Source organism: Chanodichthys erythropterus, chromosome 9, assembly GCF_024489055.1.
Source record: "Chanodichthys erythropterus isolate Z2021 chromosome 9, ASM2448905v1, whole genome shotgun sequence".
In the NCBI taxonomy this organism is placed as follows: domain Eukaryota; kingdom Metazoa; phylum Chordata; class Actinopteri; order Cypriniformes; family Xenocyprididae; genus Chanodichthys; species Chanodichthys erythropterus.
The window spans coordinates 21,368,439-21,383,324 of NC_090229.1; the positions used below are offsets into that span (position 1 = coordinate 21,368,439).

At 36.5% G+C, this 14,886-nt stretch overlaps 3 protein-coding genes across 7 annotated transcripts in view; 2 read left to right on the forward strand and 1 right to left on the reverse strand.

Annotated features, from left to right (window-relative positions):
- Window positions 1-104: 104 nt before the first annotated feature.
- dnase1l1l (deoxyribonuclease I-like 1-like) lies at window positions 105-4,149 on the forward strand. 2 transcript variants are annotated; one of them, XM_067395003.1, is made up of 9 exons: window positions 105-213; window positions 521-673; window positions 755-843; window positions 924-1,010; window positions 1,914-2,017; window positions 2,118-2,230; window positions 2,320-2,477; window positions 3,179-3,275; window positions 3,352-4,149. In XM_067395003.1, exons 2-9 carry the CDS (start codon window positions 533-535, stop codon window positions 3,430-3,432), a joined length of 870 nt encoding a protein of 289 aa, XP_067251104.1. In that variant the 5' UTR covers window positions 105-213; window positions 521-532; the 3' UTR covers window positions 3,433-4,149. The 2 variants fall into 2 exon arrangements, with proteins under 2 accessions (XP_067251104.1, XP_067251105.1); XM_067395004.1 differs by having other exon boundaries at window positions 151-213; window positions 524-673.
- A 292-nt stretch (window positions 4,150-4,441) lies between these two features.
- Window positions 4,442-9,512, forward strand: si:dkey-183p4.10 (uro-adherence factor A). 4 transcript variants are annotated; one of them, XM_067393860.1, is made up of 8 exons: window positions 4,792-4,969; window positions 5,249-7,006; window positions 7,147-7,213; window positions 7,322-7,671; window positions 8,288-8,357; window positions 8,435-8,483; window positions 8,575-8,691; window positions 8,922-9,445. In XM_067393860.1, the coding sequence occupies exons 1-8, from the start codon at window positions 4,927-4,929 to the stop codon at window positions 9,021-9,023; spliced, it is 2,556 nt and encodes an 851-aa protein (XP_067249961.1). In that variant the 5' UTR covers window positions 4,792-4,926; the 3' UTR covers window positions 9,024-9,445. The 4 variants fall into 4 exon arrangements, with proteins under 4 accessions (XP_067249963.1, XP_067249964.1, XP_067249961.1 ...); XM_067393861.1 differs by having other exon boundaries at window positions 8,291-8,357; XM_067393862.1 differs by lacking the exons at window positions 7,147-7,213; window positions 7,322-7,671 and having other exon boundaries at window positions 4,442-4,969; window positions 8,922-9,512.
- An 842-nt stretch (window positions 9,513-10,354) lies between these two features.
- Window positions 10,355-14,886, reverse strand: part of kcnq2a (potassium voltage-gated channel, KQT-like subfamily, member 2a) — a 38,130-nt gene continuing 33,598 nt past the window's right edge. The window contains exons 14-15 of the mRNA XM_067393864.1: window positions 11,159-11,276; window positions 10,355-11,068 (exon numbers count right to left, since the gene is read on the reverse strand). Of these exons, the coding sequence (XP_067249965.1) occupies window positions 10,355-11,068; window positions 11,159-11,276 (832 nt within the window). The remainder of the gene's footprint in view (window positions 11,069-11,158; window positions 11,277-14,886) is intronic.

Sequence of the window (14,886 nt, forward strand, 5' to 3'; positions counted from 1 at the left end):
TTGTCATGACAGGTCACACTCTTTAGCGTTCCAGACTGACCTACACATTAATGGAGCTCTGACACAGCTCATTTGAACACATTCACACACTGCCCCTCCCCTTGCTCAACACTGCTTTTCACCATGGTTTCCTGTGTAAAGATAACCAGTGCCCATTAAAACATTCATTCCAACACTATAACAGTCTTAATAGCTTGACAGCCGTCATACAGGGTGAGTCATTTTATATTATTTCACAGAAATGCTTTTGGTTCATAGATTTAAAATTACAGAGGAACTTTTTGATGGTTAAATTGCAGCTTAACATGACATAAAACTGGAAGTGCAATACCACAGTATGACACTGCTGTAGGCCTGAGGTGTTTTAGCATAAGCTGGCTAAAGACAACAAGAACATGGGTTTATTCACGTTATTTAGGTTTATGAAATGATATCTTATATGCTGTATACTACTAGAGTATCCAATGTGACAATAATTGGAAGTGTTTTGTTTGACTAATCTAACTTTATGTATTTCTAGAAGTTCTGATAAATGAGGTCGCTTCTTCTGGTATGTTTTGTTGGATTATTTTTTTGGACTTCTGTAATATCACTGAAGATCTGTGCCTTCAACATTCAGAGCTATGGAGAAGCAAAGGCCAGCAATAAGAGAGTCATGGAGATTTTGATAAAGGTATGTCTCTATCTAAAAACATCTTAAAACATTTGAATTTACAAAAAGCTGTTTATTTTGTATTTTTTTGGTAATTTCTAGATAATTTCTCGCTGTGACCTGAGCTTGATTCAGGAGGTTCGAGATTCTAGAGGCAAAGCCGTATCTGCACTGTTGATGAACCTGAACAGGTATATTCATTGTGTCACTGATGTATGCGACTAATTAAAATAGAAAATAGAATATAATGTTTTCATTTTCCTTCCTCCAGGTTTGACACATCTCACATTTACACCCATTTAGAGAGTAAAAGATTGGGGAAGAAAACGTATAAAGAGCAATATGTGTACATTTACAGGTAATGAAACTATTAAAATGTGTATGCGCACAAATGTTAAAGGGTTAGTTCACCCAAAAATGAAAATAATATAATTTATTACTCTCATGTAGCTCTACAGCCGTAAGACGTTTGTTCATCGTCAGAACACAAATTAAGATATTTTTTATGAAATCTGATAGCTCAGTGAGGCCTCTATAGAGAGCAAAGCCATTCAAACTCTCGAGGTCCATAAAGGTACTAAAAACATATTTGAATCAGTTCATGCGAGTACAGTGGTTCTATCTTAATATTATAAAATGACGAGTATACTTTGTGTGCACCAAAAAAACAAAATAACTTTTCAACAATATCTATATGGGCCGATTTCAAAACACTGCTTCTGAGCTTTATGAATCGAATAAGTGAAATGGAGCACCAAAGTCACGTGATTTCAGCAGTTTAGCCATTTGATAGGAGATCCGAATCACTGATTCGAAACAAAAGATTTATAAAGCTCAGAAGCTTCATGAAGCAGTGTTTTGAAGTCAGCCCATATATATATTGTTGATATTTTGTTTGTTTTTTTGGCGCACAAAAAGTATTCTTTTCGCTTTATAATATTAAGATATAAATAAAAATAAAAATTTTAAATAAAAATTAAGATCAAATATGTTTTTAGTACCTTTATGGACCTTGAGAGTCTGAATGGCTTTGCTCTCAATAGAGGCCTCACTGAGCCATCAGATTTCATCAAAAATATCTTAATTTGTGTTCCGAAGATGAACAAAGGTCTTATGGGTGTAGAACGACATGAGGGTGAGTAATAAATGACATTATTTTCATTTTTGGGTGAACTAACCCTTTAACACAAACGAAGTATCTGTAGTGAACATACCTGAATATTGCGATGATGAATTCATCCAGCACATGCTGTGTTCACAGAAAAGACATGCTACAGGTGCAAGAGCAATACCAGCACCCAGAGTTCAATGAGACAGTGTTCTCCAGAGAGCCGTTCATCATATGGATCCATTCTCCCACAACCTGTACTTTCCACAGAATATTCCACTAGTACCTGGAAATAAAATAGCAATGATTATCTCAGATACATTTACATTGAATTTGATTGGCTATTTTATCTTACAGTGGTGAAGAACTTTGTCCTCATTGGTCAGCACAGCTGTCCTAAGAATGCAATGAAAGAAATGGAGGCACTTTATGAGATCTTCCAAACAGTCAGGAAGAAATGGAAAACTGAGGTACACCAAACTCATAAAATACTATATTATAATAGAACAATAGACAGAATGAGATTGTATAAAATTTTTTTTTAACTTTCCTTATCTAGAATGTGATGTTCCTGGGGGACTTAAATGCAGCCTGCAGCTATGTTACCAATAAAGGGCTGAAAAACGTGCGTCTCAGGAGTGACCCAAAGTTCCACTGGTTGATCAGAGATGAACAAGATACTACAGTGCGTGAAAAAACACGCTGCGCCTATGACAGGTCTTACGTTCTTAGCAAACCTACACAATAACAATAGGGACAATAGAGCGCTGCAGGAATTACATAATTTTGTAGGATTTTTCCACTGACTTTTAGATTATTCAAGAAAATGACCAACAAATGTTTATGATTCTTGCACATTTTAATCACCAAGATAATTTCCACAAAAGAACACAACTTTTATGAATTTTAAAGCCTAAATATGATCACCAAAACTAAAAAGCTAAATGTGAACTACGCCACAGTCACATGACTCACCACCGCTAAGCTTCTGACAACTCTTTCAGTCTTTATTTAAAATCAACAAGTGTGAGTGGTTAGTGAGGTGACGTGTCTTCCTGTTCGCTGTGATAATGTTTACTGTCCCCAAAAACTTCTGTAGTCTCATTTTGCCACTTGTTAGCAACTGCCTTTTTCAAGACATGAGTGGCGTATTACTGATGTGTTTTATGTCATAGAATAAAGCGTGAAAATATCATGAGCTTGTGTTAACCACAGACCTTATTTCAGTCATTTAACCAAAACCCCACTTAAAAAGCCCACTGACTTTGGAACAGTGGAAACAAGTTCAAAAATGCAGCATTTTTAGGACTCATTCCTACAGCACTCTATAGCATCCTGAGTCTAAACTACAGTTACCAGTTTCAAAAAGACATGCCAATATATGTTTGTTAGTCTAACAGTCCAATCTTTCCCTTTAGGATTATTATTCATGGCAAAGAACTAATTTCAGGGATAGTTCCGGAATCTGCTCAACCGTTCAACTTCAAAGAAGAATTTAATCTATCTGAGGAAGAGGTAAACGGTAGTGCAAAACAGATTTGATAATTCATAAACAATGCTTACATTTTCTTTCTTTCTTTTTTGCATTTAGGCTTTGGAAGTCAGTGACCACTACCCTGTAGAAGTGGATTTAAAAGCAAACCATCGCTACCTCCTGCGGCACGAACTGTAAAATGATGAATATTTGCACATGCCCAACAAAGTACCGATATTAATACCATATCATTATCAGCCTGATACTGTGAGAATTTACTGGTATTTGTACTGTGCTCCAGTATCAACATCTGATACTATGCAGTGTGTGTACAAAGTTGCCATGCAAGTTTTAAATTATAAAATTGTAAATATGGATATTTTTCTTACAAAAATGCATCGCTTTGCTTCAAAAGGCCTTCATTACCCCCTCTGGGCCGTATGGATTACTTTTATGATGGATGGATAAGTGTTTTTGTATTTTTTTTCAAAATACAACACCCCATTCACTACCATTATCAAGCTTGGAAGAGTCAGGATATATTTTAATATAACTCCAACTGTGTTCGTCTGAAAGAAGATAGTCATATACACCTAAGATGGCTTGAGGGTAAATGGCATGGGATAATTTTCATTTTTGGGTGAACTATCCCTTTAACTGATGCCGCAGAGAAAAAATGTGAATGGATAATGGCACTTGCCAAGTTATTATATTGTTCGTTATGGCAGAAAAAAAAAAGTTATGAGTTTACTACACTATTTAAGCCATTTTTGTATATTTACCAAATTAAATATTTTACAAATTATTTAAAATAATTCAAGAATTTATTTGATTTATGATGCTTTGTTGTTCTGCTATAGGTGTCCTGTATTTGATGTTGCTATGGTGGAGATGATTAAATAATAAACACAATGTCCTCATATTGCCAGTCTCATTGTAATACTTGAAATTGTAAGAAAATCTAATAGACAGATTAAATCCACAAAACTCCAATTCTGACTCTTAACAAACACTATATATATATAATATATATATAATGAAAGGTCCTTTTCCCATTTAATTCAGCTCATATTTTGTTAGAGGAGTAAAAGGTACGCTTTCACTCTTTAATGTAAAAAAATAATACACAAAACTCGCATAATGGAAATTGATCATCTTTTTCATCATTAAAAACACATTTTACATTGTCTGAGGTGCCTGCATGGAAGTGTTTGCATAAATACACTGTGTTACTCATGAGAAGGATGCATAAATTTAGAGGAGATATGGTGTGGTTGAGCTACTCAAACCGCAACCTAGAAAATGTCAAACAAGACTGTGCTCATGCAGCAGTAGCACACACACACACACACACAAACACGCACACAGCACAGAAATACTAAGATGTAATAAATCATATTATACACAACTTGGTTAACTTTTGATTCTTGTATTTAACTATTTTAATTGACATTTCATGCTAATTTAGCAGTTTTTGTTCAGTACCTGTTCAATTCTGTGATGTTTCTAGTCATGTACTTGTTGTTATGGCCCTATTTAAACAGGAAGCAGCTATGACATGATGCGGCACGCATCACACACGCTCATTTTGTCAAGTGGTGGAACATTCAGAGTGTCTGTCATGTCTGCATCTGATTTTGTCTGTACAAGGTGAAATTATTATGATTTACACCTCCTGTTGTAAAAAACAAGATGGAGCAAAACATTGCGGATTTTCTGAAGGACGCGTTCCCAGGTAAGATTTGTGTGTAAGACCTTTTGTGTAATGAAGCAGTAAAAAAAATTCTAGCCAACTGTGCATATCGTGATTTTCACCACTAAACCATTTTATATAAATATTTTGACTTTTTACCTCAAGTCAATATAAGAAAAGTCTGTCAAAATCAAATACAGCCCAGTGTACTTCATTAATATAAAGGAATTTTCTGTTTTGATTTTTCATAGGTGTTTTAACCATATTTTGAATTACACCTTGCAATGCATTTTCTTTTTTTTTATATATATATATAAACAGAGACAAGCTTTGAGGATCTACACTTTGACGAAGACAGTGCAACAGCACACAGTGTTAACATACCTCAAAATGAGCCAGACATGGAGGACGACAACAGTCACAAAGAATCCAGTGGATCTGAGTCTGACATAGATTTCGAGTGGACAAATAGGGAAGAGGAAACTAAGAACTGTTCTGAAAACAATAGGAACTTCTCGTTTGATGAACAAAGCATGAAGGCAGGATCTATGCTCTCTGGTTCATGTGATAATGATACAGATGAAAATAAGACACAAACCCAAAACCAGCAATTAAGCTTGCATGATGAGGAATGCAGAGAGAATGAAGTCAAAATACATCAATTGAACAAGGAACAAGCTGAAGATGTCAGTGAGTTAGAAATGGATCTTCCAAAACTAACTCACTATGACCTGGAAACAGTGAGCACAGAGACCACATCATATCTACTGTCTTACCAGATGGTGGATACGCCTGAAAATGAGAGCTCAACGTCCAAAGAGGATAGAATGGAGCTTGGCAGCACTGAGGAACATGTCCTTCAGCATGAACCAGATGATAATATGCTTGATTGTTTTAGTGCCATAAAGTCAACATTGCAAGATTGTCCAGCCGCATCAGTGGAGGTCCAGTCTGTGGATGAGATGAGAGAGTTTACAGAAGAAGATCATGAAAATCATGAAAGAGAAGAGGAAGGTTTAGCAGAGTACCCCTCTGATTTGTCTCAAAGTGATAGTGGGGACAGCAGTGAAGGTCATGAGGGTGGACAACCCAACCACATGGACACCAAGCTAGATGAGGTGCAGGTTTTAGACCTGGGTTGTTCCTATGAGATAAAGAGCAACGAACCTCCACTGAGTTACAAAGTTGTAACTTCAAGGGATGATGATGTTCAAAGGAAAGATGAATGTATGGATCCTGCAGACATGCTCACTTATGTCCAGAATGAGGATCTGGATGTGGAGACTGGGAAAAATGATGTTGACATATTGTTCCAGACAAAGCAGGACAGTATTAGAGATGATGAATATAACGGTGAGATTTTAAACACTGGGGAAAGTTCTGATTTTGGAATCTCTGCAAATTTCCAATTCAATTCCAGTGAATCTTACATGAATGAGCACCCTGACTATGATAGTGATATCAGCAGTGACGATGACTGCTGCAAGAGCCAAGAAGAAACCACTGATTTCACTTTCCAAACATTCTCAGAGGAAAAAAACACAGCTCTCATGAAACAAGAGCACAACTTGACGAAAGACTTTGCTACAGATTGGAAAAGCATTGAACATGGTGCAGAGGATGTGTTGGTCACTGATAGTCAGCAGGAGTTATGTGATGTTGAAGGTTTTTCAAGCATTCCAGCATCTCCTGAAGCAGGAATGGCGGGTTCTTCTGAGACATACTCATCTGAAAACAGAAGCGTGAGTGAGTCACATCCATTAGAGGCCATTTCAGTCGAACCAGACGAGAACAACAAAGAACATAACAGTGAACACTCAGAAGTTTCAGATATTGGTGAAAATATCAACACTTTGCTACCTGGGACATTTTGGAACTTGATGGATGATCAGAATCTGAAGCTTGACGAATATGACTGGGACATTAATGGAGAAGAGGTGATCTGTGATGAAGAGGACGATTTACAGGAAGAGCTGGAGAATGATGGGGAGGAGACCGAGAGGGACTGGGAGAAAGAAAAAGCCAGAATTGAAGCATTTAACAGATTCTACCAGCCTGCCGAAGGAGAGGAAAACAAAGGTAAATGCTAATTTTGTTAACCATCTTAACGCCCTAAAGCAATATCATGAATCACTTTTTTTATTTTTTTTTATTTTTTTTTTTTTATGAATGAATCTTAACATACTACTGGATAAATTCTTTCCCAACAACTACAACAGGTAGAATCCACAAAGTGACGTTTTGTTTGGATCTAGAATCCTCTCATTATGAGGTGGAGAGTGACAGGTAAAACAGATTTCAGAGCTACTTCAAAAGTAAAGTGTGTAGCATATATCTTAGATTTTAGTGTAGCAAACAAGCTTCTAAATTTGATTTGAATGATTTGCCACACAGCAGTGAAGAGGAACTGAGCACAAAAGGTTGCATCAGTGAGTTGCATCCTCCAGAGTCCAGTTCAGTTAAAAAAGAACAAAGCAAAAAGGAAGACAGCCGTGAACCCTCAGAAGTTTCATACATTGAAAATATTAGTGCCCTTCTGGTGGATGAGGAAATGAATCTTGATGAATATGACCATGACATTAATGTAGAAGAGTTCTATAAAATGAACCCAAGTAAGGAGATCTCTGATGATGAGGATGATTTCTTGGAGAAGCTGAAAAATGAAATCGAGAGGGACATGAAGCAGGAACAAGCAAGAACTGACAGATACTACGAGGAGTTTGTTAAAGAGGCGCAAAAAGAGGGTAAGCTCTCAAATGCATGTTTTATCGAAAAATTGGGGTCAGTAAGATTTTAATTTTAATTAAAAAATTCATACTTTTATTCAGCAAGGCATTCAATTAATCAAAAGTGACAGTAAATTTATTTATAATATTAAAAAATATATTATATTTTATTATATTTCAAATAAATGCTGTTCTTTTAAACTTTATACACTCTAAAAAATGCTGGGTTGTTTCAACCCAAGTTTGGGTCAAAAATGGACAAACCCAACCATTGGGTTAAAATTTTAAATGCATTTTTTAACCCAAACGGTTGGGTTTGTCCATATTTGACCCAAATTTGGGTTGAAACAACCCAGCATTTTTTTGAGTGTATTCATCAAAGAAAAAATTTCCACAAAAATATTAAGAAGATAAAATAATTTCTGAAGGATCATGAAGGATCATGTGACACTTAAGACTAGAATAATGATGAAGCCATCACAGAAATAAACTACTATTTAAAATATAATAAAATTATTTTATATAAAAATTGTTTCTGTAGCTCAACTGTTACGCATGACAGTAGCATCAATGACGTGTTCAAATAAAAATGCCTGATAAATTAATATATAAAGTGTAAATTTCTCTCTCTAAGCAGACAGGACCCACAGAGTTATGTTTAGGTTGAATCAACAATCTTCTCAAAATGAGGAAGATAATGATAGGTAAGATGGATTTCATTCATCTTAAAATTTCATTCAGATTTCAGATTGGTAAATTTGCATTTTACATTGCCTTGCAGCAGTGAACAGGAATCAAACTCAGAAGATGACACTCTCCAGAAGACTGAGGTGAGAACATAAGATCATCACGCATACTGTACAACAAAATCATCAAATAATAATAATAATCTAACATCATCTGCTCGCCACGTGTTTTCAGGACCAAAGTGATTCTGATGAACCACAAAACAGACGTTTATACGCAAGGCAAAAATTTTTACCAAAGGGCTTACAAAAGGCAGACAAGCAGCTGAAGGAACACCCCAAAAGAAATAAGGTAAATATAAATTTGCTAGAATGAAAAAAACAAAAAAAAAACATGTTCGTGATACACATAAATCGTGTATAAGTTGTGTAAACATTTATCATACTGATGCTGCCATTATTCATGTACAATGCAAGTTAATGTATACTGCACTTGAATCAGCCTCAAGTGAAGTCATTACTAATAAAATAAATAATCTAACCTATCATTTTATACTGACCTCTGTCTTGATCTCTCTATAGTGTGTCGTCCTGCTGCGGTCAGTGTTAGCAGTGAGTCTAGCGACAGTGGTGGGGCTGCTGTCTTACTGCTGGGCCACAGACAGCTTGGACTGGATCTACTGAATACACATGGATCTTGGATATTCAACATAATTCAAAAAACATAAAAAAAGTCAAGGCCTATGCATGTATGATAAAGAAATGATTGCACAAGGCCATGCGAAATCTCATGAAACAGACAGGCAAGCAGACTGAGATAAGACCAACTTTATTTCCTTACAGGATGCAACCTAATATTGTAATGTTTGAACAGCGCTTTGAAATACAGCTTTAAAAAAAAATAAAAAAAAAAAATGTTTATGTCTTTTAACATGGTAATCTCTGTTTTCTTATGTAAACCGCATTTAGATAGATTATTCATCTTCCGTTTTACTAGGAAGAGTGATACATTTGCAGATGTACATGGTCTGTTGCACCTACAGGACACCTTGTACAAAAAGTGATTTCAAAGTAGAATTGACCAAAAAAAATAAATAAATACATTTTTATACATTTTCAATTCCTTTATCCCTGACTGCAGTTAAGGAGACATTCTTTCATTGCTATTTCTTTCTAATCTCAATTGTCATCCTATTAGGTTGTCAGCAAGCTATATTCCATAAACATGCCATGCAGTTAGTGTATTTTTAGGTCTGATTATTATTCAGTGCCTTCTTCACTACAGCATAAAATCTGATATCATAGAAAATTAAAATAGCAATAGCATGGATATTTCTCCTTTGACCATTACCAGGGTTTCTGGAAATATTTTTAGTTCCTCTAAATGTACGTCTCTCTCTGTGAGTGCCTTGACTTTAAAAGTAGCTATAAAAAATTAATTAATTTTCCACCCTTCAGATAAGAAATGTAAGAGGGTAAAAAGTACCTGTAAGGCATGCTCAGCTTTCTGTCGTCTTTTTCTTTGGCTGAAATTATTTTCTCCACTGAATCCTTTCAATTTAAATATGTTCATTAAATGCTTACTACGAACACATGCCCTGATTAACTACTCGTTTCGCATAACAGTCTCATAATGCATTTCAGAAAAGACAATGTAAATAAATAAATAAATATCTTGTGAATTTAAAATAACAGTTGCAAGGTAAAGTGCGTTTGATACTGCATTAGCTGTGGTGATTAGATAAACTAATAAAGAAGGGGTGGCTTGTTTGATTTGAATAAGATCCATGCCGGTAATTTAATACACACAATCTTTTCCGCTTGCAAACGCACATATCCTCAGCCTCCATGTTTGGGGTCTTTTTTTAAATGGCAATGTTCATGTTTCGTTCTCGCTGCTGTTGCATCAGTGCAGTCGGTAATCACTCGCCCATTTTTGTGTTTTTCGAGATTGAACTTCCGACAGTTTTAAATGTCCATCTGCTAGGATACTGGTCCTCATAACAAACTCAAAACTACTTCAGACCGGGCCACATCCTGTCACCGAAAGGCCCCTCCCCTGTAAAAGAGAGAGGTGACGGTGCTCCGGGCGTATACAGGTCAGAGTCCGTATCTGACTCCCCCTCGGCCAGATAAGGCCTGAGACGGTTGCACAGCGTCCCGCCTCCTCCACCAAAAAGCCCCATACCCACCTGAGGCACGTAATCCTCTTCCCTGGCCTGAGAAATGCTAAAGCCACTAAAAGAGCGGTCTAGTTCCTCATGGTCCACCGAGGGAATGGACAGAGACGTGTCACTCTCGACAGCTGCCTGCTGCTGGATGGGTCTCCTGGACCTACGCGAGCGGCTGCTGTCACCGTTCTCGTAGAACGGCGGAGGCGGGAGGCGGTACAATGAGGGGTCGTCGGTGCCTATCGGTGACACTCCTCGGCTGTTGTTCCAGAGAGGCACACTGAGGGGATGTTCTTCCTGCTGATGCCATGAGGTAGAGGGCCGACACTGGCTGTCAGTGGGAGTCCCGTTGGGACCAGGATGGACGGGGGACGTGCTCTTGTTTTTATCATCGTCCTCGTTCTGTGCTTTCTCGCTCTTATCATCAGGGCTGCGGTAAGGAGGAGCAGGGTAAGGGATTTTAAATCCCAGGAGGGCTTCGGTCTCAGATCGCGGGATGCCCATATGTGTGGTGTACACGCTGACCAAAAAGTTGAGTTTGAGGTCCATTGCCCCCACCTGCACAAGGAGACACAACCAGACTCTTCAGCACTGACATATATGGTGCTATACAAACACATCAAATGAACTTGACACAATGTGGTTCACCTGTTTCTCCATCTTGTTTAGACGTCCCATCATGCTCTGGTCCTCAACCATGTCGGTGTCGCTTTTGGGTTTGTCCTTTTCTCCTGTCCCGGCTCCTTTTCCCACAATCTGATCCACTCTAGTGATCCAATAGACCATCACTTCGACACATAGTCAATACACCCTCATTCACACTGAGATTCAGTGGTTAACTGTGCACTGCACCTTGTCAAGTTAACAGAAATTAGCTTTTTGGTGGAGAACTTGAGCATGCGAATGCAAACGTAGGATAGCAGGATTTAAATCATAGGGAAAAATGATTTGATGCTTGATTTGCTGAAAGTGAATATAAGTGATATTGCATGCTGCATGCCATACTGCAATGTTGTTGATCAGCAAGCATTCATCAGGGACTTGGGTCTTCAAAAAGATGGCTCTTTCAAACAAAGATGAACGCTAACATTACTGTAGTGAAAACTCTTTCTCTGTAAAGTTATTGACAGCAGTGTTGGGGAGTAACTCATTTAAAAATAAGGAAACAACTAACTTGACTACATTTTTCAGTGTGGAAAGACTGATTCATTGTAGTGAATCAGAATTTAGTGAACCAGATTTTACTAAAATGTTCTATTTATCAAGTGATTCTTTTGTTAAATCATTCTAGTGAACTGGTTTTGCCCTTAACAGCCCTCTGTCTTATCTAGTATTGGTCAGAATCGGTATTGTTATTGTTAACAAATTCTAAAAATCCTAAAAATGGAAAAAAAAAACAAAAACAAAAAAAAAAACTATATTATGTAAGGAATAATTGACGACTTTGCGTCGTGGCCGTATTACCACCTCTGGTGTGTATTATTTTCAAAGAATTCAACGTCCCGTCGTCAATTATTCCGCTTATACTACGGTTACCACACCTCAAGACACTGTTCCGATGTTGTATTTCAAGAAATTTGTCTAGGTTTTTGTCCTTAAAACACTTTTGTGTGTGGGAGTAATTTCTGTTATTACCTCACTGGTGAGTCATGTATCTCAAGTTGTTAAACTATTTAACTGATTAATTTGTCAGAGAAGTGCTGACCAAACGTTTCTGTGTGTCTGTACGATACAGTACGTGTACGTTTGAGAGAGAGCGCGTGAGAACCATCACAATAATTTTACGTTTTCATCTTATTGTTTACTCAATTATTTGCTTGGTCGGTGTCATTGTGGGTTTTGTTTCTTTTGCGGTTGTAAGCTGTAAGGACCTATTGAAATAACTGAAAACACTTGGCGAAGTGATGTGGAACTGCAATGTGGTCAAGACCTTCCAAGAGCTACTTTAGCTGTGCGTTTCCCTGAAAATAATTGCACACCTTAGAACATTGGTCAACCAATTAGATTAGAGCATTCAACAGCCCCGTAATAGTAGTAGTAGTAGTAGTATATATAAATAACAAAAAACAAACAAACAAACAAACAAACAAACAAACAAACACATAACGACTACAAATTAATCTCAAATTAAAACAACATATAAAAGTAAAAGCTAATTCAAAATATTGAAAAAAATTACAGTAGTATATAAATAATACTAAATTAACACTGGTCAGAATCACTCTAGGTTGAGGGGTTCATAACAGACTAATAAAACAGCATCAGTCTGAGTCCCTGTGCTGCATATTCAGTGACCTTCTTTATAATGAAATATTTTGTTAAAAGCTGCTGTTAATTATTGTTAGATTAAAGGGTTAGTTCACCCAAAAATTCTGTTATTAATTACTCGCCCTCATGTCGTTCCACACCCGTACGACCTTTGTTGATCTTCGGAACACAAATTAAGATATTTTAGTTGAAATCCGATGGCTCCGTGAGGCCTGCATAGCCAGCAATGACATTTCCTCTCTCAGGATCCATTAATGTACTAAAAACATATTTAAATCGGTTCATGTGAGTACAGTGGTTCAATATTAATATTATAAAGCAACGAGAATATTTTTGGTGCACCAAAAAAAACAAAATAACTACTTATTTAGTGATGGCCGATTTTAAAACTCCTTCAGGAAGCATCGGAGCAATATGAATCAGTGTTTTGGATCATGATTCAGATTGAGTGTCAAACTGCAGAAATCACGTGACTTTGGTGCTCCGAACAGCAGATTCGACACACTGATTCATTTGTGCTCCGATGCTTCCTGAAGCAGTGTTTTAAAATCAGCCATCACTATATAAGTCGTTAATTTTTTTTTTTTTGGCGCACCAAAAATATTCTCGTCGCTTTATAATATTAATATTAAACCGCTGTACTCACATGAACTGATTTAAATATGTTTTTAGTACATTTATGGATCTTGAGAGAGGAAATGTCATTGCTCCCTATGCAGGCCTCATCGGATTTCAACAAAAATATCTTAATTTGTGTTCCGAAGATTAACGAAGGTCTTACGGGTGTGGAACGACATGAGGTTGAGTAATAAATGACATTATTTTCATTTTAGGGGAACTAACCCTTCAAGGGTGCATTATGTAACTGTATCTCTTCAAATTTAGTGCTTTCACCATAATAGATATTATTGATTTATTTAAAAACCTAATAAAATATATTTCAGACTAAATTATAAAAAATATCATCAGATATTTATATTATATATTGTTATATTTAGAAATAACCCCCCACCCCCTTTAAAATATCTTCCCCAACACTGATTGGCAAAACACCCAATGGCAAAGAATTTGTATAATAAAAAAAATATGGGGAAATAAATGAAAATTAATTTACAATGTCACCTGGTTCCATGCCTTATGATGCTTTGTGTTTTAAACACTGTACATTGTAGTTATTCTCTCTTTTTTAAACCCTGGAACAGCATGCACAATTGCTTCAGTCCCCCAATAAGCAGGCTGCATGGTCACACTGTAGTGTGTAGCATTATTGCACAGCATAAAGAAAATCGTTTTTTTATATATAATATATATATATATATATATATATATATATATATATATATATATATATATATATATATATATATATATATATATATATAATTTCATAAATTAACTTTTGATAAGCTTAATTCTGAAGCAGTCAAGTAATTATAGATAATTATTATACCCATCCAAAACATAATTCTTTCTCAAGGTGAACACAGAATATCCAATCAACAATGCCACCAGTTTCAAGTTTCCCCTCATGTTTCTCTTTGACTTCAGTAATTTAATCGTCATGATACAATTGTAGTTTTATACTACAATGCTGTCCAATAATAAACCCATTCAGCATGGGAAGGCCATTGGTGAATTGATTACGTACTTCTTGTGACGAGGGGTCGAGGGGGGAGGGGGACCCACAATCAAATCTATCCTGGCAAAGTACACAGAGAGAACATGGATACCAAGCATCATCAAGCAACACATGGAAACCATTCCATATACCCCAGCGTGGACCGTCGACAAATAAGAAAGAATATATTCCATACATGTCTGTTCTCACCCACTTCTAGGAACAGTGTTTCATGTTTACATGTATGACAGAAATGGTTTTTGCTGTTGGAATATAGTGGTATATGTGTGGATGCTATTTCACAACATATATGAGGCTTATTTGAGAGAAAAGGAGTGAATCTGTATTCAAACCATTTGAATGTGACACAGAAAACAACCACTGTGAATGTGATTTTGATCAAGCAGTGTTAAAGGGATAGTTCACCCAAAAATAAAATTTAGTCATTACTTACTCACCGTCAAGTTGTTCCAAACCTGTATGAGTTTCT

Excerpts from the sequence above, each read along its gene's own strand:
- dnase1l1l (XM_067395003.1), top strand. The coding sequence starts at position 533 with ATGAGGTCGCTTCTTCTGGTATGTTTTGTTGGATTATTTTTTTGGACT. Across the intron at positions 674-754 it reads TCATGGAGATTTTGATAAAG|ATAATTTCTCGCTGTGACCT; the intron begins GTATGTCTCTAT and ends GGTAATTTCTAG. Across the intron at positions 844-923 it reads CTGTTGATGAACCTGAACAG|GTTTGACACATCTCACATTT; the intron begins GTATATTCATTG and ends TCCTTCCTCCAG.
- si:dkey-183p4.10 (XM_067393860.1), top strand. The coding sequence starts at position 4,927 with ATGGAGCAAAACATTGCGGATTTTCTGAAGGACGCGTTCCCAG. Across the intron at positions 7,007-7,146 it reads CGAAGGAGAGGAAAACAAAG|GTAGAATCCACAAAGTGACG; the intron begins GTAAATGCTAAT and ends CAACTACAACAG. Across the intron at positions 8,692-8,921 it reads AACACCCCAAAAGAAATAAG|TGTGTCGTCCTGCTGCGGTC; the intron begins GTAAATATAAAT and ends ATCTCTCTATAG.